Source organism: Nannobrachium achirus, assembly GCF_963921795.1.
Source record: "Nannobrachium achirus genome assembly, chromosome: 20".
In the NCBI taxonomy this organism is placed as follows: domain Eukaryota; kingdom Metazoa; phylum Chordata; class Actinopteri; order Myctophiformes; family Myctophidae; genus Nannobrachium; species Nannobrachium achirus.
The window spans coordinates 9,285,286-9,307,785 of NC_137827.1; the positions used below are offsets into that span (position 1 = coordinate 9,285,286).

Below are 22,500 nucleotides of genomic sequence, written 5' to 3' on the forward strand. Positions count from 1 at the left end.
TAAAGCAGATGTTAACAGATGTTGTTCTGGGGTCAGTTATAAAACAGATGTTAACAGGTTGTTTCCATACAGCTGTTCTGGGGTCAGTTCTAAACAGATGTTAACAGGTTGTTTCCATACAGCTGTTCTGGGGTCAGTTATAAAACAGATGTTAACAGGTTGTTTCCATACAGCTGTTCTGGGGTCAGTTCTAAACAGATGTTAACAGGCTGTTCTGGGGTCAGTTCTAAACAGATGTTAACAGGTTGTTTCCATACAGCTGTTCTGGGGTCAGTTCTAAACAGATGTTAACAGGTTGTTTCCATACAGCTGTTCTGGGGTCAGTTATAAACAGATGTTAACAGGTTGTTTCCATACAGCTGTTCTGGGGTCAGTTATAAAGCAGATGTTAACATGTTGTTTCCATACAGCTGTTCTGGGGTCAGTGAGGCTCCAGGTTGTCCAGTATGGAGGCAGTGGTCCCACTGGTCTATGCAGGTAGGGCTGAACATAACCATTGTTTTCTTGGCCGCTATTCAATTGATTACTTTTCCAATTAATCAAATAAACAAGATATTATTATATATTATGATTGATTATATTATATTATATCAATGAATCGTTGCGGAAATGATTCGAATAAATGTTTTATCATTGACTACATCCATTTTTCTTGTTTGAATTATTTTGTCTATGCCCCAAATAGAATTTTTCAATCTCTCACCCCTAACATCGATCAGTTTTATTCAAAGCAAACATTTTCTATAATCGATTAAAAAAAGGTCGATCAGTGGATTGCCCTGTACACATTTCGGCCATTTGAAAATAGGCGATGGATTGGATGTGTGCAGAGGTCCTGCCTTAAAGACCCAGTGAAATAAAAAATACGTTTTTCACACTTTTAGAGCTTATCCGTGGTAATCATATGGGCATTCCTAACACTAGATTCCAAAAAATGTTTTTAATTATAGAGCTACTCCGTTTTTAATGTCATTCAGGATGACGTCCAGACTGTGTATTAGTCATTGTAAACTTAATCAGCACACTAAAATGTGTATCTTAAAACATTATAGGTTAGGAGAATAAGCAACTTGGTAAAAACATTCTGCACAGCAGCCCCAGACAATGTCTCCCTCTGCCTGCCATCTGCAAGCTAATGGAGCTACTGTACAAACGAAAACATTGAGCATCACGTGACCATCCCATCCCCTGAAGGGCTGGTCCACACGAAAGCGATGCTCGCGGAAGTGATGTATATTCCCTCAGTTCCGTGATGCATATGCAGCAGAGCCGATGTCAATGCATACGTTTGTAAGGTAGGGATGGGACGATAAGCGATATTATTGTGGAGATTTAATTTATTGTGAAATCGTCCTCCGTCATGCACTGGGATCAATTCACCTTATATTTGCTGAGCTGCATATCCGGTACCATTTAAACCCTCTATTGGTAAAACGTACTTGATACAGTCTTTTTTTTCACTCTCTACCAAATGTCTTTGCCAAAAAATAGCCGATCTAGAAGCTTACAATGCATTGCGTTGTGACGCGTTGTGAGCTTCTAGATCAGCTATTTTTTGGGCAAATGTTCCGCCCCAGGATAACTGATTTTGAGGGATATTATTTTTGATTATCGCGATAATATTGTAAATCTTGATTTCTTTGGTCACAATAAAGGGCCTTGCAGACAGAGCGTGGTTGCGGCCGGGGGCTCCCACGGATCAGCGGGGGCCGCGCCGCGGTGAGACACGCAAACACACTCGCTCAGCGAGTAAACGCTGCACGGTATTTCACAAAGAGGAACACAATCCAGCTCTCGCACGAACGAGCATGTGCACGGGGATTTCGCGGGACCGTGCCCGCTCATCTCGCCGTCCCTAAACTTCTCCGCGCGGACAAAATAACCGCCCGCCTCTCATTGAAAATGATTTACTAGGACGCGGCAACCGCGCTTAATCGTGATATGAAATGTTCACATCGTCCCATCCCTAGTGTAAGGTTTGCCACTCCTCTACCCAGGTCTGATGCTGCTGTCCAGCGTGTGCTCGGTGTGTGGGAACCTGCTGCTGCTGCTGGTGCTGCTGTTCAACAGAGAGCTGCACGACGAGGCCACGCTGGCTCCAACCCTCAGCCTCAGCCTCAGTGATCTGGCGCTGGGCCTGACCGCGCTGCCCTTCGGGGCCCACAACGCCCTGTTCCGCCAGAGGGGCGAGGGCTACGCCAGCGAGGGCGCCCTGTGCCAGGGCAGCGGCTTCCTCTACATGCTGCTCCAGGCGGGGTCCCTGCAGTCCGTGGCCTGGTCCACCGTCCACAAGTCAGTGGCGGAAAGTAGCTATGTAGATTTACTGAAGAAGTAGTAGTTCACCCCCCAAATTGTTCCTATCGATTACTCACCTTATGGAGACTTGAGGTCAATAATATTCTTTTTGTTTTTGTCACATTTCTAAGCCAATAATTTGAGGACATTCTTTGTAGGCCCATTGATAAATGTACTCCTATTGATTCTGGATGGAGACGGTCTCCTTTCCGGAATCAATGAGGGTAACTTTATTATAATCAAATTATTGATTTAGGAATGGGACAACAACTAAAAAAAACATTATTGAAACCAAGTCTCCATAGGGTGAGTGATCAAAAAAAGAAAACAAGTCATTTTGGGGGTGAACTACTCCTTTAAGTACAATTCTTAGGTATTACTATTTTGACTTTACTTTAGTATTTCCAATTTTCAATACTTTTACTTCTACTCCACTACATGACAGAGGCAAAAATGTAAATTATTTTACAACTTTAGTCACTAAAAGTTGTCATTACTTTGTAGATTTTGATTATTATTACAAAACATACAGTACAAACCACTTCAGTGATGCATGTGAAATGCGACACATTGTGAGCTTGTAGATCTGCTATTTTCCAAAAAATGTTATACATTTGAAAACTTGAAATGGGACATTCTGCATAATTAGTCATTTTACTTTTGGTACTTTGGACGTACATTTTGATGCCAATACTTTTGTACTTTTACTCAAGTAGCCTACATAGTGAATTCCAGACTTGTAACAGAGTATCTCTACATCGTAATGTTGATACTTTTACAAATGTGAGTGTTTTTCCCACCACTGGCCACAGGTTCACAGAGATCTGCTTCGCGCTGCGCTTCCCGTCGATGTGCACGGCGCGGCGGACCCGCGGTGCGCTGGCTGTGGCGTGGGCGCTGTGCCTGCTGGCGGCCGCGCTGCCCCTAGTGGGCGTGGGCAGCCGCTACGTCTACAGCCCCACACAGTTCCTGTGCGTGCCCAGCTTCAGGCCGCAGTACAGGTAAATAAAAGTAGTTTTCCCCGATTCCGATATACCGGTATCGCAGTGGTTTTCAACCTTTTTCATATCTAGGACCACTATTTATTCAGCATTTGAGCCACGGACCACCATTTGATGAGATTTAGCTTCTCAAGAGCGATCTTTAACTCTTGGGGCCATTCCCACTGGGCCAGATAACAGATAAAAACAATCTTTCTTCAGATATTTTTCCATTCAAGTGGATGGTAGATACAGATAAAAAAAAGACAAAATCACAGATATTCTTTTTATCTGTGATAGATATTTTTTTTATCTGTATATACCATCCACTTGAATGGAAAAATATCTGGAGAAAGATATTTTTTTGGCCCAGTGGGAATGGGCCTTAAGAGTTAAAGATCTATAAGGGTCCATTTGGTTACCAACTCTCCATCATGTAGCTGGTCCCAGGACCACCAGTTGAAAACCACTGCGGTATCGGAGGAGCTGTGCCGATAACTGCCTAAAATGCTGGTATCTTAGAGTATGCCAGTCGATGACATTCTGAGACAATGGCATGTAATTTATCACATCATAGGGAAAGAAATGGTAAGGGTCCATCTCTACCTATAGGGTCTTCAACGTGACCTTCATGGTCCTGGGGATCATGGTTCCCATCCTGCTCATGTGCGCCCTCTACGGGTACATCGTCTACGTGGCCAGGAAGCAGATGAGGCGAGGGACGTTCATGTGCAACGACCAGCACTGTTTCTACGTTCCCGCCAACAACTACTTCAGGAGCTCTGTGGTGATGGTGGCCACCTCAGGTCAGTCTAAACAACTACTTCAGGAGCTCTGTGGTGATGGTGGCCACCTCAGGTCAGTCTCTGTGGTGATGGTGGCCACCTCAGGTCAGTCTCAACAACTACTTCAGGAGCTCTGTGGTGATGGTGGCCACCTCAGGTCAGTCTCCATGTGGTGATGGTGGCCACCTCAGGTCAGTCTAAACAACTACTTCAGGAGCTCTGTGGTGATGGTGGCCACCTCAGGTCAGTCTCCATGTCCGAGCGCACCTATAACACGTGCGGATCCCATCTCCCAGAGAGCCTACGATTAGATCCTACAGTCCGAAGGGACGGCCAGTCAGTGGACGGATATGCTGTGGTCTTGTTATGGTTGTCAGGGTGACATCATCATGATGACCAATCAACGGACATCATGTCCAAGTCGGCCGCACATAGACGTTGTCACCAAGTCGCGGTTTCAATATTGAGAAATACTAAACCAGTAAGACTCCCTAATCGGGAGATAAGCGACCGTCAGGTCGCATACAGAAACTTTAGAAGGCAATCGTAGCCGATCAGGAGGGAATATGGGAAATGGGACAGATCCATGTTGATGACATGACTTTAGAGATACTGTGTACCGCTTTGCGTGATTTTAGGGCAAAATCTGTAGGAACAATGTCCAAAAATGTGTTTTGCAAAAATTGCTAGAAGAGGGCCATGTGAGAAATCAAGGGCAACGGTGGCGGAGATATGAGTAGGGTAAAAGTGTGACGTGACGGACAGACTGACAGACAGCCGGTGGAGGTTTTGATAGTAAAATGATGGCAAATGTAATTTAAAGCTCATTTAAAAAGGAGTAGTTCACCCAAACAAATCAATGGCACACCCCATGAAGCCTTGAATTCATGGAGGTCCTTTTGTTTTTATGGCATTCCTAATATTCCTAGTATCATAACAGAACAAAGTGACTAATGTCCGCCTGTGTGCTATCTGATCCACAGAGGTAGTCTAATGTCAGCCTGTGTGCTATTTAACCCAGAGAGATGGAGTAATTTCTAAAACAAACAAGGTTCCATGGTTGCTGTGGTTTAGCGTGTGTGTGTATGCGTGCGTGTGTGTGTGTGTGTGTGTGTGTGTGTGTGTGTGTGTGTGTGTGTGTGTGTGTGTGTGTGTGTGTGTGTGTGTGTGTGTGTGTGTGTGTGTGTGTGTGTGTGTGTGTCCATGTGTGTGTATGCTAACTGGGCATTACACAGGACAGACAGGGCCTTGGTGCTGCTTCCCGCTAATCTCTGCTCGTAAAAATCTCCAGCGGCTGCCATGCAGTTTTCATAACGTCATGGAAAATATTGTTTCTTGTTTGGGGGACAAACACAGTGCTGGAAGGAGCACCACTCATAAGTACAGATAGAAGTTATGATTCCACAAAGTAGAAATAATATGAAATGGGGCTTAAGATGTTAAACTCTAGACTAATCTGTTTAGTCGAAAATGTGATATTTCTTTTTACAGTTGTTATTAAAAAGGTTTCTCGATTATTTGCTTAATTGAAAAAGTAATCAATGTAATAATCTTACGACAAAACTAATTAAAAACCTTACAACAATTTGCCAACACAATTGTTAATAGCCTTAATACAACACTGTTAACGAACACTGTGTGCTAAAGAGTGCTGTATGTTAACAAGCATTGTATGTTAACTCATTCACCTCCTGGAATTAATCAATTAATGAATCCGCCACTGACAGCGTTTGTATCAATCTTTCCCAGAACCCCAGAACATTTATTTTTCAATGACGATGTAAGGGGCCCTATTTTCGTCCATGCCTAAACTCTTTTGTAATTTTTTACTATTTTGAAAAAGATTTAAACATATTACAAATAGCTGATCTCAAGCTCACAATGTTTCGATGTAGAACGGCTATTTGAAGTATTTTAAAATGTGTTTTCAAATAGTAATAAAAGGCAAAGAGGTTTAGGGCTAAGGGATAAGACTTGTGAATGAGGTCAATTCAAATCTACAAGCTCCCTTGTGGATCTGTTACTTTTGATATTTTGTGTGACACTGTAGTAATACCAAGTGGGGCGTTGATTTACAAAAAGACACAAAAAGTCTGAATATGGAGATAAGAGGTTTCTGGTACAGAACATCCTAGCATGGTGGAAGGTGTTCATTACAGAGATTATGGCTTCTTCTGACCACTGTGCCTCTAAACACTCTGGAATGACAACACATCCAACATTAGCTCCCATAGGCAGCGGGAGGTTAAAACACATTTTGTCCATCAAGAACATTGGTAACATGTCATTAGGTCGAACACCCTTTGGATCGACCACCAAACTCTAACCCAAACCCTAATACTAACCTCAGTAAAACTATGCCTAACTCTAACCCTAACCCTAATCCTAACCTCAGTAACCGTGACGCGGGGGATTATCTAACCTGCCGACACTGTTCGACCTATGAGGCCGTCCCCAGAACATTTCACTGAGACGCAAACTTGTGTATGGCCGCTGTCTTACTGAGTTCAAACCCACCACACTAATAATCACAAATAAAGTAACGAGTTAACTCATTTAGTGCCACCCTATCACCACTAGAGGGCGCCCAGTGGCCATAGAATAATAGAGATATGCTGGTAATGCATGCCCAAGCCCTGGAGCCATGACTTGCCAGAACACTTTCCTTTGTGCATGTACAGGAAGAGAATGAAGTTAGCTTGAAGTTAGCTATTGGCTACCAAGCATTTTAGAAGATCTATTTTCGGCAATTTAGCCACGATTAAACCTTGCACACCTCATGCATGGGAAAAAAACAGAGAAGAATGAGCTCTAAAAAAATCCAATGCAATCCTGGATTGCATTGGAGTGGATTTGTGCAGTTTGTTCACAGCTTTCAAACAAAAAAATCCGATTGGAAATCCGTTCAGGCATTCTTGAGATAATAGCCATTATGTTTTACATGTTATGTAAACAAAAATGGCTGCCCTGTATGTTAGATGGGGTTGTATGGGGGTGGAACATGCAAAATCGCGATTGAAATCATGTTCACTAGATTTGATGGGGTCCAAAAAAAAAAATTCTTTAAAAAATGTTTCAATTTTTTTTTTTTTTTTTTTTTATATCCCGAACTAGTTCGGGATAGGCACTCTGGGATGCGATAATAATCCCGAACTAGTTCGGGATAGGCACTCAATGAGTTAAGAGAGCATGTGGGCCCATTTTCAGCCCATGTTCAAATATTTGTCCATATTAAAGGAGAAATAGGCAAGTCTGTGTATAACACATTCCCTCCTCCCCCTCCCCTCTATGACACTGACAACAAGTAGTAGTTGTCAATGTGGTTGTCGCGAGTGGATTTTGTCCTTGTCCCTTTTATGCCCATACATGGAGATCCCTGATGTTATCAATATTAAGCCCATATCTGGGAATGCTTGGACATATATGGACATATTGTGTCAGTCTCAGTTGATTCAGCACAACCTTTCAGTTTAGGTTGAGGTTGCTTCTCGCCCTTTAGAGCGTCTTACTGGTATGAAGATAATGTGGTGAAGTGCTCTTTTAAGTGGTGAAGCAGAATAATTCGAATTTTTAATTAGTTAAAAGTGAGTTGGGTGTTGCGTTGCAGTGTGTTTGCTAGCCTGCTGGCTACCCTACATCACGGTGTGTTGCGTTGCAGTGTGTTTGCTAGCCTGCTGGCTGCCGTACATCACGGTGTGTTGTGTTACAGTGTGTTTGCTAGCCTGCTGGCTGCCGTACATCACGGTGTGTTGTGTTACAGTGTGTTTGCTAGCCTGCTGGCTGCCGTACATCACAGTGTGTTGTGTTACAGTGTGTCTGCTAGCCTGCTGGCTGCCGTACATCACGGTGTGTTTCTGTGAGACCCTGGGAGGAGAGGACGTCCCCCCGCTGCTCTCTGCTCTGTCCACCTGGATGGCCCTGTCCACAGCCGCCCTCAACCCCTGGATCAACGCCATGGCACAGATGTAAGCATGCACCACGCACACACAGTCACATGCACACAGTCACACGCACACAGTCACATGCACACAGTCACACGCACACAGTCACATGCACACAGTCACACGCACACAGTCACACGCACACAGTCACACGCACAGTCACACGCACACAGTCACATGCACACAGTCACATGCACAGTCACATGCACACAGTCACACACACAGTCACACGCACACAGTCACATGCACACAGTCACATGCACACAGTCACATGCACACAGTCACATGCACACAGTCACACGCACACAGTCACACACACACAGTCACACGCACACAGTCACACGCACACAGTCACACGCACACAGTCACACGCACACAGTCACATGCACACAGTCACACACACACAGTCTCACACACACACAGTCACACGCACACAGTCACACACACACACAGTCACATGTACAGTCACACACACACAGTCACATGCACAGTCACACACACACAGTCACATGCACAGTCACACACACACAGTCACATGCACAGTCACACGCACACAGTCACACACACACAGTCACACACACACAGTCTCACACACACACAGTCACACGCACACAGTCACATGCACACAGTCACATGCACAGTCACATGCACACAGTCACACACACACAGTCACACACACAAAGTCACACACACACCGTCACACGCACACAGTCACACACACACAGTCACACACACACAGTCACACACACACAGTCACATGCACACAGTCACACGCACACAGTCACACGCACACAGTCACACGCACACAGTCACACGCACACAGTCACACACACACAGTCACACACACACAGTCACACACACACAGTCACACGCACACAGTCACACGCACACAGTCACACGCACACAGTCACACACAGCTGTGAGCTTGATCACTAAAGAAAATAACAGAGGAGAGGTAAAACAAAGATACATTTCTTTTATGGGGATTATTTTACTAGGATCCTTCCCCTGTTTCTCGTTTTATTCATGGTTGTGTTCTCTATCTGTCAGTAGGTACAGGTGTTCTCTATCTGTCAGTAGGTACAGGTGTGTTCTCTATCTATCTGTCAGTAGGTACAGGTGTGTTCTCTATCTGTCAGTAGGTACAGGTGTTCTCTATCTGTCAGTAGGTACAGGTGTTCTCTATCTGTCAGTAGGTACAGGTGTTCTCTATCTGTCAGTAGGTACAGGTGTTCTCTATCTGTCAGTAGGTACAGGTGTTCTCTATCTGTCAGTAGGTACAGGTGTTCTCTATCTGTCAGTAGGTACAGGTGTTCTCTATCTGTCAGTAGGTACAGGTGTTCTCTCTATCTGTCAGTAGGTACAGGTGTTCTCTATCTGTCAGTAGGTACAGGTGTTCTCTATCTGTCAGTAGGTACAGGTGTTCTCTCTATCTGTCAGTAGGTACAGGTGTTCTCTATCTGTCAGTAGGTACAGGTGTTCTCTATCTGTCAGTAGGTACAGGTGTTCTCTATCTGTCAGTAGGTACAGGTGTTCTCTCTATCTGTCAGTAGGTACAGGTGTTCTCTATCTGTCAGTAGGTACAGGTGTTCTCTATCTGTCAGTAGGTACAGGTGTTCTCTCTATCTGTCAGTAGGTACAGGTGTTCTCTATCTGTCAGTAGGTACAGGTGTTCTCTATCTGTCAGTAGGTACAGGTGTGCTCTATATCTGTCAGTAGGTACAGGTGTGTTCTCTATCTGTCAGTAGGTACAGGTGTGCTCTATCTGTCAGTAGGTACAGGTGTGTTCTCTATCTGTCAGTAGGTACAGGTGTGCTCTCTATCTGTCAGTAGGTACAGGTGTTCTCTATCTGTCAGTAGGTACAGGTGTGTTCTCTATCTGTCAGTAGGTACAGGTGTGTTCTCTATCTGTCAGTAGGTACAGGTGTGTTCTCTATCTGTCAGTAGGTACAGGTGTTCTCTATCTGTCAGTAGGTACAGGTGTGCTCTATATCTGTCAGTAGGTACAGGTGTGTTCTCTATCTGTCAGTAGGTACAGGTGTGCTCTATCTGTCAGTAGGTACAGGTGTGTTCTCTATCTGTCAGTAGGTACAGGTGTGCTCTATATCTGTCAGTAGGTACAGGTGTTCTCTATCTGTCAGTAGGTACAGGTGTGTTCTCTATCTGTCAGTAGGTACAGGTGTGTTCTCTATCTGTCAGTAGGTACAGGTGTGTTCTCTATCTGTCAGTAGGTACAGGTGTGCTCTATCTGTCAGTAGGTACAGGTGTTCTCTATCTGTCAGTAGGTACAGGTGTGCTCTATATCTGTCAGTAGGTACAGGTGTTCTCTATCTGTCAGTAGGTACAGGTGTGTTCTCTATCTGTCAGTAGGTACAGGTGTTCTCTATCTGTCAGTAGGTACAGGTGTTCTCTATCTGTCAGTAGGTACAGGTGTTCTCTATCTGTCAGTAGGTACAGGTGTGTTCTCTATCTGTCAGTAGGTACAGGTGTGCTCTCTATCTGTCAGTAGGTACAGGTGTGTTCTCTATCTGTCAGTAGGTACAGGTGTGCTCTCTATCTGTCAGTAGGTACAGGTGTGTTCTCTATCTGTCAGTAGGTACAGGTGTGTTCTCTATCTGTCAGTAGGTACAGGTGTGTTCTCTATCTGTCAGTAGGTACAGGTGTGTTCTCTATCTGTCAGTAGGTACAGGTGTGCTCTCTATCTGTCAGTAGGTACAGGTGTGTTCTCTATCTGTCAGTAGGTACAGGTGTGTTCTATCTGTCAGTAGGTACAGGTGTGTTCTCTATCTGTCAGTAGGTACAGGTGTGTTCTCTATCTGTCAGTAGGTACAGGTGTGTTCTCTATCTGTCAGTAGGTACAGGTGTGCTCTATCTGTCAGTAGGTACAGGTGTGTTCTCTATCTGTCAGTAGGTACAGGTGTGCTCTCTATCTGTCAGTAGGTACAGGTGTGTTCTCTATCTGTCAGTAGGTACAGGTGTGTTCTCTATCTGTCAGTAGGTACAGGTGTGTTCTCTATCTGTCAGTAGGTACAGGTGTGCTCTCTATCTGTCAGTAGGTACAGGTGTGTTCTCTATCTGTCAGTAGGTACAGGTGTGTTCTCTATCTGTCAGTAGGTACAGGTGTGTTCTCTATCTGTCAGTAGGTACAGGTGTGCTCTCTATCTGTCAGTAGGTACAGGTGTGCTCTCTATCTGTCAGTAGGTACAGGTGTGTTCTCTATCTGTCAGTAGGTACAGGTGTGTTCTCTATCTGTCAGTAGGTACAGGTGTGTTCTCTATCTGTCAGTAGGTACAGGTGTGTTCTCTATCTGTCAGTAGGTACAGGTGTGTTCTCTATCTGTCAGTAGGTACAGGTGTGTTCTCTATCTGTCAGTAGGTACAGGTGTGTTCTCTATCTGTCAGTAGGTACAGGTGTGTTCTCTATCTGTCAGTAGGTACAGGTGTGTTCTCTATCTGTCAGTAGGTACAGGTGTGCTCTCTATCTGTCAGTAGGTACAGGTGTGCTCTCTATCTGTCAGTAGGTACAGGTGTGCTCTCTATCTGTCAGTAGGTACAGGTGTGCTCTATATCTGTCAGTAGGTACAGGTGTGCTCTCTATCTGTCAGTAGGTACAGGTGTGTTCTCTATCTGTCAGTAGGTACAGGTGTGTTCTCTATCTGTCAGTAGGTACAGGTGTGCTCTCTATCTGTCAGTAGGTACAGGTGTGCTCTATATCTGTCAGTAGGTACAGGTGTGCTCTCTATCTGTCAGTAGGTACAGGTGTGTTCTCTATCTGTCAGTAGGTACAGGTGTGTTCTCTATCTGTCAGTAGGTACAGGTGTGTTCTCTATCTGTCAGTAGGTACAGGTGTGTTCTCTATCTGTCAGTAGGTACAGGTGTTCTCTATCTGTCAGTAGGTACAGGTGTGTTCTCTATCTGTCAGTAGGTACAGGTGTGCTCTCTATCTGTCAGTAGGTACAGGTGTTCTCTATCTGTCAGTAGGTACAGGTGTGTTCTCTATCTGTCAGTAGGTACAGGTGTGCTCTCTATCTGTCAGTAGGTACAGGTGTGTTCTCTATCTGTCAGTAGGTACAGGTGTGCTCTCTATCTGTCAGTAGGTACAGGTGTTCTCTATCTGTCAGTAGGTACAGGTGTGCTCTCTATCTGTCAGTAGGTACAGGTGTGCTCTCTATCTGTCAGTAGGTACAGGTGTGCTCTCTATCTGTCAGTAGGTACAGGTGTGCTCTCTATCTGTCAGTAGGTACAGGTGTGCTCTCTATCTGTCAGTAGGTACAGGTGTGTTCTCTATCTGTCAGTAGGTACAGGTGTGTTCTCTATCTGTCAGTAGGTACAGGTGTGTTCTCTATCTGTCAGTAGGTACAGGTGTGTTCTCTATCTGTCAGTAGGTACAGGTGTGTTCTCTATCTGTCAGTAGGTACAGGTGTGCTCTCTATCTGTCAGTAGGTACAGGTGTGCTCTCTATCTGTCAGTAGGTACAGGTGTGTTCTCTATCTGTCAGTAGGTACAGGTGTGTTCTCTATCTGTCAGTAGGTACAGGTGTGTTCTCTATCTGTCAGTAGGTACAGGTGTGCTCTCTATCTGTCAGTAGGTACAGGTGTGTTCTCTATCTGTCAGTAGGTACAGGTGTGCTCTATCTGTCAGTAGGTACAGGTGTGTTCTCTATCTGTCAGTAGGTACAGGTGTGTTCTCTATCTGTCAGTAGGTACAGGTGTGTTCTCTATCTGTCAGTAGGTACAGGTGTGCTCTCTATCTGTCAGTAGGTACAGGTGTGCTCTCTATCTGTCAGTAGGTACAGGTGTGTTCTCTATCTGTCAGTAGGTACAGGTGTGTTCTCTATCTGTCAGTAGGTACAGGTGTGTTCTCTATCTGTCAGTAGGTACAGGTGTGCTCTCTATCTGTCAGTAGGTACAGGTGTGTTCTATCTGTCAGTAGGTACAGGTGTGCTCTCTATCTGTCAGTAGGTACAGGTGTGCTCTCTATCTGTCAGTAGGTACAGGTGTGTTCTCTATCTGTCAGTAGGTACAGGTGTGTTCTCTATCTGTCAGTAGGTACAGGTGTGTTCTATCTGTCAGTAGGTACAGGTGTGCTCTCTATCTGTCAGTAGGTACAGGTGTGCTCTCTATCTGTCAGTAGGTACAGGTGTGCTCTCTATCTGTCAGTAGGTACAGGTGTGTTCTCTATCTGTCAGTAGGTACAGGTGTGCTCTCAGGAGGAGTCTGTCCAAGCTCTGCCGGGTGTTTGGCACGGTGGCCCGCCCACGTAGCTCCGCCCTCCGCTTGGACTCGGCCAGTCAGAGTGCAAAGACCTCCACGACGTCACTACCGCCACTACCGCCGCTGCCGCCACCACAGTCAGCCGAACCGGACCCGCCACCCCCAGCTCCGCCCATCATCAGAATAACACCGGCGTCCTTACAGGCGTCGCCAGCCTCGCCCATCAGAATGACCCCTCCCCCGTCACCACAGTCGGGGTCATAATCACACGCTCGTCTTCATAACCCGGGGGTTGACACTAAGGTCTCAGAGGCACTTGCCCGTCGGGCAAGTACAGGTCATGTTCTACTTGCCAAAAGGTCATGCCCACTTGCCCGTAAGGTAAATAAATCATCCATTATAAAATCATGGGTGAAATTTGAATTACCGTTTAATTTAACGCTTTCTGTTGCGATAACTTTTCTTTTTGTGCCAAATACCTACGTATATAGCTATTAGTGATGCGCGGGCCGACCCGGTGCCCCCACCCGCCCGCCAACCCGCCTGCGTGCGGGTGGGTGGGTCAAGGTTTGAGACTCAATATTGGCGGGCGGCGGGCGGGCGGGTTATCACTACTCTCATGTGCAAAAAATAAATAAGAATAATCATCTGTTCTTATTTGTCTTTTATTCTTAATAAGAGTAGGCCTATAAGAATAAGAATACAACGTTTGAATACGAGCATGAGCGAGCGAGCAAGTTTTAAAATGCGCCAGAGAGGAGCGAGGTTTCTCCTCCGCTCCTTGGTGCGAGGACCGTCCCAATTCCGCTCCTGTTCGGCCCGCGAACCGCATTTTGCCAACATTTGACACAACGTGAGCACAGCAGAAGAATGCACAAACAATTCAGCGCGTCGCTGATCAGGATTTCACTTACCGTATGTGTCTCTGTCATCCACAAGTCCGTTTATAGCTAAATACTTTGTGTCGGTTAAGTTATATAACCAGCCAGTCAACGGATACAATTTGAAACACAACTTTCGTAAGTGAGACGGATTTTTTGACTGAATGAACCAACCACGCTCACCTCGAGTCGCTCCCATGATCCCATCTCTCCAATCTGGTGATTAATCAATAACCAACAGAATGTAATATTGTCCGTCTTTTGCTGTCTGCGCTGTATAAATATGATTGACATTAAACCTGAAACGCCATTCTTACCCCGACGATGCCCCAGAGAGAATGAACGTCTTTGAATGAATGTCTTTTAGGCTAAACCCCAATTTGAACAACACGTTTGTTTATTTAGCCCATGACAATATTGTGCTACTGTAAACCTTTCTGTAAAGCGACGTTGGGTACTTAGAAGAGCCATATACAGATGAGCTATTCTGGAGATGATATACCATCTTTTTTTTAAATGCGGGTTGCGGGGCGGGCGGATTTGTTGATTTGTATATTGTTCTGCGGGGCGGGCGCGGGCGGGTTACGTTTCGTGCGGGCTGTGGGTCGTGCGGGTTATGAAAAAAACCTGACCCGCGCATCACTAATAGCTATGAATATGACTATGGTTTCACAGTTCACACTTGTTATTTTATGTATTTAGTGTAGCAACAGTGAAAACAACACATTATAGGTCAATAGTGCTCTTATTTGTCATTCCACAGACCAGAAAACTGGTTTACTTTAGACAGATATCTTGTGTTGTCGACCCCATTTTATTTTTTTTGTGAAACACTCATCCCCAGCGGTTCCTGAATTCCTGTAATTGTTTTAAGGTTAGGAATAAGGCTAGGGTTAGGCATAGTTTTACTGAGGTTATGTTTAGGAATAACTGGTGGCGCCAGTTCCGAGGTCGCCGGATTTGACACGGAGCAGGCGTGTTTTGGGGCGAGTGTTCTTGTATTCTTGTATTATTCAGATTACTCCTGCTGGACTCTGGTGTATTTATGCACACTGTTGACTTGTTGTATATTCATTGTTCATAGACTGTATATAATACTCATTATATTCATATTCACTGTACATAATAGTATCCAGATACTGCAGAATGCAAGCTGAGACTGTACATATTATTAATTCTCATATTCACGTTTGACATGTAAGAGTAACATGTAATATCTCGCAAAATCATTGAAGATAGAAGCACATCGTGCATATATTCACTGGTGGTACTTTTTACATTTATACTGTTTATTGATAGTGATGATCAATCAGTAGTTTATAGCAGTGGTTCTCAAAGTGAGGTCTGGGGAACCCCAGGGGTCCTTGGGGAGGTAAATTATTTAACTCATTGCATGCCAGGCCGATAGTCCCGAGATTATTTCAATGTCTTTCCCCGCCAGGCCCGATAATCCAGAGAACAAAAAAAAAAGAAGAAAAAAAAAAAAAAAAAAAATTTTGGACCCCAAAAACTTTAGTAGGCATGATAGCAATCGCGAAATTGCATGTTTAACCCCCATAGCAACCCCATCTTTCAAACATGGCAGCCATCTTTGTTTACATTTTAGGAAAACATAATGGCTGCTATCTCATGAATGCCTGAACGGATTTCCATTCGGATTTTTTTGTTTGAAAGCTGTGAGCAATGTGGACACACGTGGTGCATGGGTGTGCATGATCCGTGCACTATGAATTACGTGGAAGTCTATGGAGACAGGGGCAGGGGAGAGTACGAAGGTATTGTTAAATGGCGGGGAATGTGTTAATATGGCATCACAATCCTTTTATCACTTAGAATGTAATCACTTAGATGAAGTTATATGTGTATTCTATAGTTACTTGTTTGCTTGTTCATTGCATCATTTAACTTTTCATATATTGTTTAACGTATGCATATACTTAATTCACACTTTTGACATTTATTTGTTTGCGTAGTTAATGCTTTCAAATAGAAAATGTAATAAGTATACAAAAGTTTTTTGAATTGATTTATAGATTTTACACTTTTCTTTTTACAAAATATCGGTCAGAACATGTGTAGTCGGTGGACCCAAACATCGTGGTTCTAAAACTATTAATATATTTTTTTGATATGGATTGGATATATTCCTACATGTATTTTTCTTGTTTCATGCATGCTTCTGTTGCTGCAATAACACCTAAATTTCCCCACAGATTATGTAATAATCAAATCAATCAATCAACCAACCCACCATGGGTCAGGAGCCCATTTACTGTTTACTGCAACCTAGCATGAGGCAGCTTTATGTACACCCCATGGATTATAGCAAATTATGACTGAAAAAATAAAGATAAAAAAATAAAATAATAATAATGTTGTCATTATTATCCTAATACGTGATTTGTGAAACGGCGTGAAAAGGAGGGTTAACCTTTGGAACATGACTGAACATGCATTCTGCACCCTGCTTTGACCACTTCAATATATGCCTTCATCTTCAAATAACGTCAACTAAATCTTAAATAACCAATTTTGCGGTGCATGGCATGCTTCCATTGAGCATGCCATGAAGACATGCTGACTTCTATGGAATCCAAATGAGTGAAATCCAATCAGACTGAGAACTTTAATCCACGACACCCCCTGGGCATGACACCGTAATGTCACAGGGATTTACCCACAATCAGGGGTGTCACACTGGGGGGGGGAGTGGGACTGAGTTACTAGGGCCCAAGGTGGAGGGGCCTTCAATATTTAGCTATTGAAAAATAGCAGAACTACAAGCTCACAGCGCGGCACCGAGTGCCGTGCTGCAACCTTTTAGATCTGCTATTTTTGAAAAGTCGTGAAAATGTGTTCAAATCTTTGAATATATGTATTTTTTTTAAGTGAACGATTGTAACTCAAATTTTGCTTCTGGGGGGTCCCTGGAACTAAATATTTTGAGATGGGGGTCCGTGGCCAAATACATATCATTTTGGGGGTCCTTCACATGAAGAGGTTTGAGCACCACTGACATAGAAACAGAGGTTTTTCAAAAGACCTTAGAAGGATTTGAAATATTCAAAGACTTGCACACATTTTCACGATTTTTCAAAAATAGCAGATTTACAAGCTCACAGCGCGGCACTCGGTGCCGCGCTGTGAGCTTGTATATCTGCTATTTTTCAATAGTTTAAGCACAAAATGTGAGTGAATCCTTGTACCCAGGGCCCAGAATTTGGTGCGACACCCCTGCCCACAATCCAACCTTGGATGCCGACTGCCAAGCAGGGAGGCATTGGGTACTGTTTTTATCTGGACAGGGATTGAACCACGTCCTAACCCTAACCCTAACCACTCTTTACCACGTTTCAATAGTGACAATATAATGTCAGGTTCCACGTGTTTCGTGTCACCTCATTCTGTCAACAAGGAGCAGGTGAGACTAAACATCACTGAGTTTTGGTAGAAGTAGAGATGTACTGTAGCTGGCTGTGGTAAGTCAGGGTTGCGTCCATACAAATACAACCAGCCAGCATTTCACACTGGTCTAAAGAAACTATTTGACCAGTACTGTCTACTGATCTAGTAAAACCATACTGTCCATATGCTGCCCCAGCACGCCTCCTGCTGGTACAAAGGCAACACTGCACCAGCATTGAGATTGACTGAGGTTGATCAACAAACACTTCACTCACACACTGCACACGCGCGCACACACAATGTTCAACACAGTTTGTACAACTTGTGTAAAAGGTATGGTTTAATACTTGGTATAGACTATAGAGAGAAATTAATGTATAATTAAAACCTTCTAGATTCTGGTATAGAATGTAAAGGAAACAGATCTTCAAAACCTGTCGCAATGTGACACATTGTGAGCTATTTTTGGAGGTCAATGAAGTATATTGGGTGTGTGTACACTAGGTAACAGTAAGACTATTTTTTATAAATATGTATATACATATTTTAGTAGCCATTTTCCTTTTAGCCACTATGTTATTGTGCTGGGGTGTTTCCTTGCAGAAAGACATCCCCCTGGCTGTGTTGTGTGTTAAATGCTATAATAGTGTAATACCTGGTTGACTACTTCAAAGTATAGTGCCAGTGTGGTGGTTGGGTCCAGTCCACAGATCTTCCACTGGCAGGTTCCTCCAGTTCCGATCTCCTGCAACAAACAAAACCAAACTTTTACAACCAAATCTCCACCCTTCAATCAGGGACATACTTTAAAGCAATGAGACACAAGAGGCTGTTGTGGAGTTTTGAACAGCTAAGGGACGCTTCAGGCCTCGCAACTAGGGATGGGAAGCGATATTATCGTATATTGTGATAAAAAAAAAACACTCACAATAATCGTATCGTGGCGATTGCATTTATCGTGATATCGTCCTCCGTCATGCACTGGGTTCAATTCACCTTTTATTTGCTGAGCTGCATATCCTGTACCGTTTAAACCCTCTATAACTGGTAAAAAAAAAAGTACTTATAATATACTTGATAGTCTTTTTTTTCACTCTCTATCAAATGTCTTTGCCAAAAAAATAGCTGATCTACAAGCTGTAGATCTGCTATTTTTTGGCAAATGTTCCACCCAAGGATAATGGATTTTGATTATCGCGATAATATCGTAAATCATTTCTTTTCTCACAATAATCGTGATATGAAATTTTCATATCACTCAAAGTGGGGTCGGGGGACCCCCCAGCTGTCCTCTGGGGGGTTCCATGGGGTCCCCAGAAAAATGCGTTTCGAAATCTTAAACACTTTCTAAACACGTCAAATGGAATTTACTTTATATATATATATATATATATATATATATATATATATATATAGATATAGATATATATATATATATACACAGTATTTTCTGGACTATAAGGCGCACCTGACTATAAGGCGCACTGTCAATGAATGGTCTATTTTAAAACTGTTTTCATATATAAGGCGCACCTGACTATAAGGCGCACATAATAGACGCTACCGTTGCGTTATGCATCCAACAGATGGAGCTGTGCTAAAGGGAATGTCAATGTCAATGAAGGATCCATATATAAGGCGCACTGGACTATAAGGCGCACTGTAGTTTTTTGAGAAAATTAAAGGCTTTTAAGTGCGCCTTATAGTCCGGAAAATACGGTATATATATACACACACACACACACACACACACACACACACACACACACACGTTTTGGGGGATATATATAGTTTTGGGGGATTGTATATCAGCTGTTTTCAACATATTATGGGGGTCCTTGGCACAAGCACATTTCCATTCCATTTTGGGTCGTACATGGCATGACAATGTGTGAGAAGCAGTGACTGTGGTAGAGTGTTAGCACAGTCTCTAGTGGTACGGTACTTACGTTCTCTGAGACACAGGGGCCTTTGGCGTTGAGGGACACACACGGCCCGATGGCTCCGGAGATCTTGATCTCTCTGGACGTCTGGACAGTGGACACAAACAAAGAGTCTGTCAGCATCAACAGTGGAAGGAGGAGGAGGAGAAGAAGGGGTTTGAGAGAGAGAGAGAGACACCTTTACAATACCTTTATTTCCATGGTTCCGGCGAAGGCCATCTTAAAGGCTCCCTGAACATCTTTGGTGAAAACTCTCTGGAACGTTTGTTTGAAGAGAGACGTGTTGAAGGAGTCTGCCATGACCATGTAACCTCTGAAACACACACACACACACACGCGCAGTGTGATTAGATATCTACCCGGAACGATTAGATATCTACCCAGTAAGACTACACCAAAGGTTTTCAAAGTGGGTGACGGGGCACCCTGGGGTGCAGCGACGGCAGTCCAGGGGTGCCGCGAGATAATTTGATAGTATTTGGAATTTATTTGGACACTTGAAAAAATATTTAGTATCATTTTAACCTTGAAGTACAAAGTTATTTTCAGTCAGTTCTAACTAAAATGGCTATTATCTCAACGTTTTCCTCGCAACATAATCACTAAAATATCGTCACTTTCGGGCAGAAACCTTGTATCTCCAAGTTTCAAAATTCAAATGTGTACGTCTTTTGGTAAAGCAAAGCCCTGCTTCATCATACAAGACTGTCCCACAAAACTAGTGAAAACAGCAGATCTACAAGCACACAACGCCTCGCGATGCGAGGCGTTGTGTGCTTGTAGATCTGCTGTTTTCACTAGTTTAGTACATTTTATAGATGATAAATACAAAACGAACGGTTTTGGACACACAAGGTTCCACCCGACAACAACGATATGCTATAAATATAAGGTGCTGGGATTGAAAATTATAATGTAGGGGTGCCTCGGATTAAAAAAATATTCATGGGGTGCCCTGAGACAAAAAAGTTTGGGAACCCCTGGACTAGACATCTACCCAGTAAGATGAGATACTGTATTTACCCAGTGTGATTGGAGCAGCATTTCATCTCCAACAGGCCGGTCTGGTCCAGAGCGCAGGCATAGATGTCAATGATGTGGCCGTTGGTCGATGCTCTGTTGGCCAGCGCCTCATAATGCTGGAACACACGCACGCACACACACACACACACGATGTGCAAAAGTTCTAGTCCGCACTTCCTGGAAAAACTAAGGGAACGCTGTCAGTCAAAGTGACTACTGGCCAATCACAGCGTGTCTTTTCCGGGACTTATCCAAGGACGACAATTCAATTCAACAGAGCCAGTTCCGATGTTGCGCTGCTCAGCTGTTCTTACAGGCTGCATAAAGACCCGCCCCCACCTGCCTCTGATTGGCTTACCGACTTCCGTATGTGTGACGCACGTGGAAGCAATGAACACGGAAGCGATGAAGAATGAAGATTCCCTTAGTTGCTCAATGCATACGCCCCCCACAGATATAAAGAGCTAGATGCCTCGTTCGCCTCTGCAGTTAATTGGAGCGATGTGCAAAAGTTCTAGCCCGGACTTCCTGGAAAAACCAAGGGAACGCTGTCAGTCAAAGCGACTACTGGCCAATCACAGTGTGTCTTTTCCGTGACTTATCCAAGGACCACAATTCATTTCAACAGAGCCAGTTCCGATGTTGCGCTGCTCAGCTGTTCTTACAGGCTGCATACGTAAAGACCAGCCCCCACCTGCCTCTGATTGGCTTACCGACTTCCGTATGTGTGACGCACGCGGAAGCAATGAACACGGAAGTGACGAAGATTCCCTTGGTTGCTAGATGCATACGCCCCCTAGCCGAAGGAGGCGTCTAGCTTTATATGTCTGTGACGCCCCCTAGCCGAAGGAGGCGTCTACCTTTCTATGTCTATGCTTTTACCCACACCCACACACCTCTCTCCAGTCCTCACCTTGGTGGCTTTTTTCATGAACTTGGCTCCGTCCTTTTCGATGTCGTGCCAGGAGCGGATGGGCGTCTTCAGCTCGTCGCCCACCACCATGCCAGGGCCCTGGGTGGCCGGGCCTCCGATGAACGTCATGACACGAGCCCCCGTGTTGGGGAACGTGCACTGAGGGGGAGATTAGAGTGTGGAATTGGATCTGTGCTGGCATTGTATTCACAAGTGATGAAAAGTGGTTATTTTATGTGTTATAATTTATATCTGCAAAGTAACTAGTAACTTAAGTTTTCAAATAATTGTAGTGGAGTAAAAGTACAATATTTGGATCTGAGATGTAGTGGAGTAGAAGTAAAAGTACTGGTAATTGGAAATACTCAAGTAAAGTACAAATACCTTAAAATTGCCTTGCATGTAGATCTACTATTTTTACAATAGAACTGTGTTATACAAAATGTAATGCCTCAACTCTTAGTGCTCGTCAGGGTGGGGGCCCCCCACCCTGACGAGCACTAAGAGATTTGAACTGGGGACCCCCCAGATTTCAAATATGATTTTTTTTGTGGGTCGCGGCCTGAAAAGGTTGAGGACCACTGCTGTGCACCAGTGCTTTATCCCATTTAGGCCTAACCTATAGTTAGGCCCAAATCAGAAATTAGCCTACAAAAACAAATATGTTGATACATACTGTACATGTACTGTAAGCCCCTCCCATACACTAAAATGTGTACCCGGCCTGAATGGGTTAAGAGAGTCCCTACCTCCAGCAGGCCTACAGCGATGGACATGGCCACGCCCAGAGAGCGCAGTGGTCTTTTGCCCTGCGTGACGGGCCAGGGGTCCCTCTGCAGCTCCCCCAACAGGTCAGTGAGGTTCATGTCCACCTTCTGCACCGGCTGTAGGAACCTGAGGACAGTCACAATATAACCTTAAAAACAACAACAGCAGCAGCAGCAGCAAGAGGAACAAGAACAACAACACAACACACAGTGTGTGTGTGTGTGTGTGTGTGTGTGTGTGTGTGTGTGTGTGTGTGTGTGTGTGTGTGTGTGTGTGTGTGTGTGTGTGTGTGTGCGTGTGTGTGCGCGTGTGTGTGTGTTACCTGTTAGAGAGGGGCTGCTGGGGGGGCTGTGG

At 44.3% G+C, this 22,500-nt stretch overlaps 2 protein-coding genes across 2 annotated transcripts in view; one reads left to right on the forward strand and one right to left on the reverse strand.

Annotated features, from left to right (window-relative positions):
• The window catches only part of sec23a (Sec23 homolog A, coat complex II component), a 43,256-nt gene that overhangs the window by 14,021 nt on the left and 6,735 nt on the right, over positions 1-22,500 (reverse strand). Inside the window, exons 6-12 of the mRNA XM_080750808.1 lie at positions 22,469-22,500; positions 22,128-22,272; positions 21,379-21,537; positions 20,466-20,581; positions 19,632-19,755; positions 19,449-19,529; positions 18,155-18,244 (exon numbers count right to left, since the gene is read on the reverse strand). The exon at positions 22,469-22,500 is cut by the window's right edge and continues 45 nt beyond it. Of these exons, the coding sequence (XP_080606934.1) occupies positions 18,155-18,244; positions 19,449-19,529; positions 19,632-19,755; positions 20,466-20,581; positions 21,379-21,537; positions 22,128-22,272; positions 22,469-22,500 (747 nt within the window). The remainder of the gene's footprint in view (positions 1-18,154; positions 18,245-19,448; positions 19,530-19,631; positions 19,756-20,465; positions 20,582-21,378; positions 21,538-22,127; positions 22,273-22,468) is intronic.
• On the forward strand, positions 447-13,477 carry LOC308305433 (adenosine receptor A3; the record flags this gene model as incomplete). The annotated part of the gene is made up of 6 exons (XM_080750231.1): positions 447-477; positions 1,998-2,292; positions 3,108-3,296; positions 3,888-4,081; positions 7,872-8,025; positions 13,210-13,477. The coding sequence occupies 6 exons, from the start codon at positions 447-449 to the stop codon at positions 13,475-13,477; spliced, it is 1,131 nt and encodes a 376-aa protein (XP_080606357.1).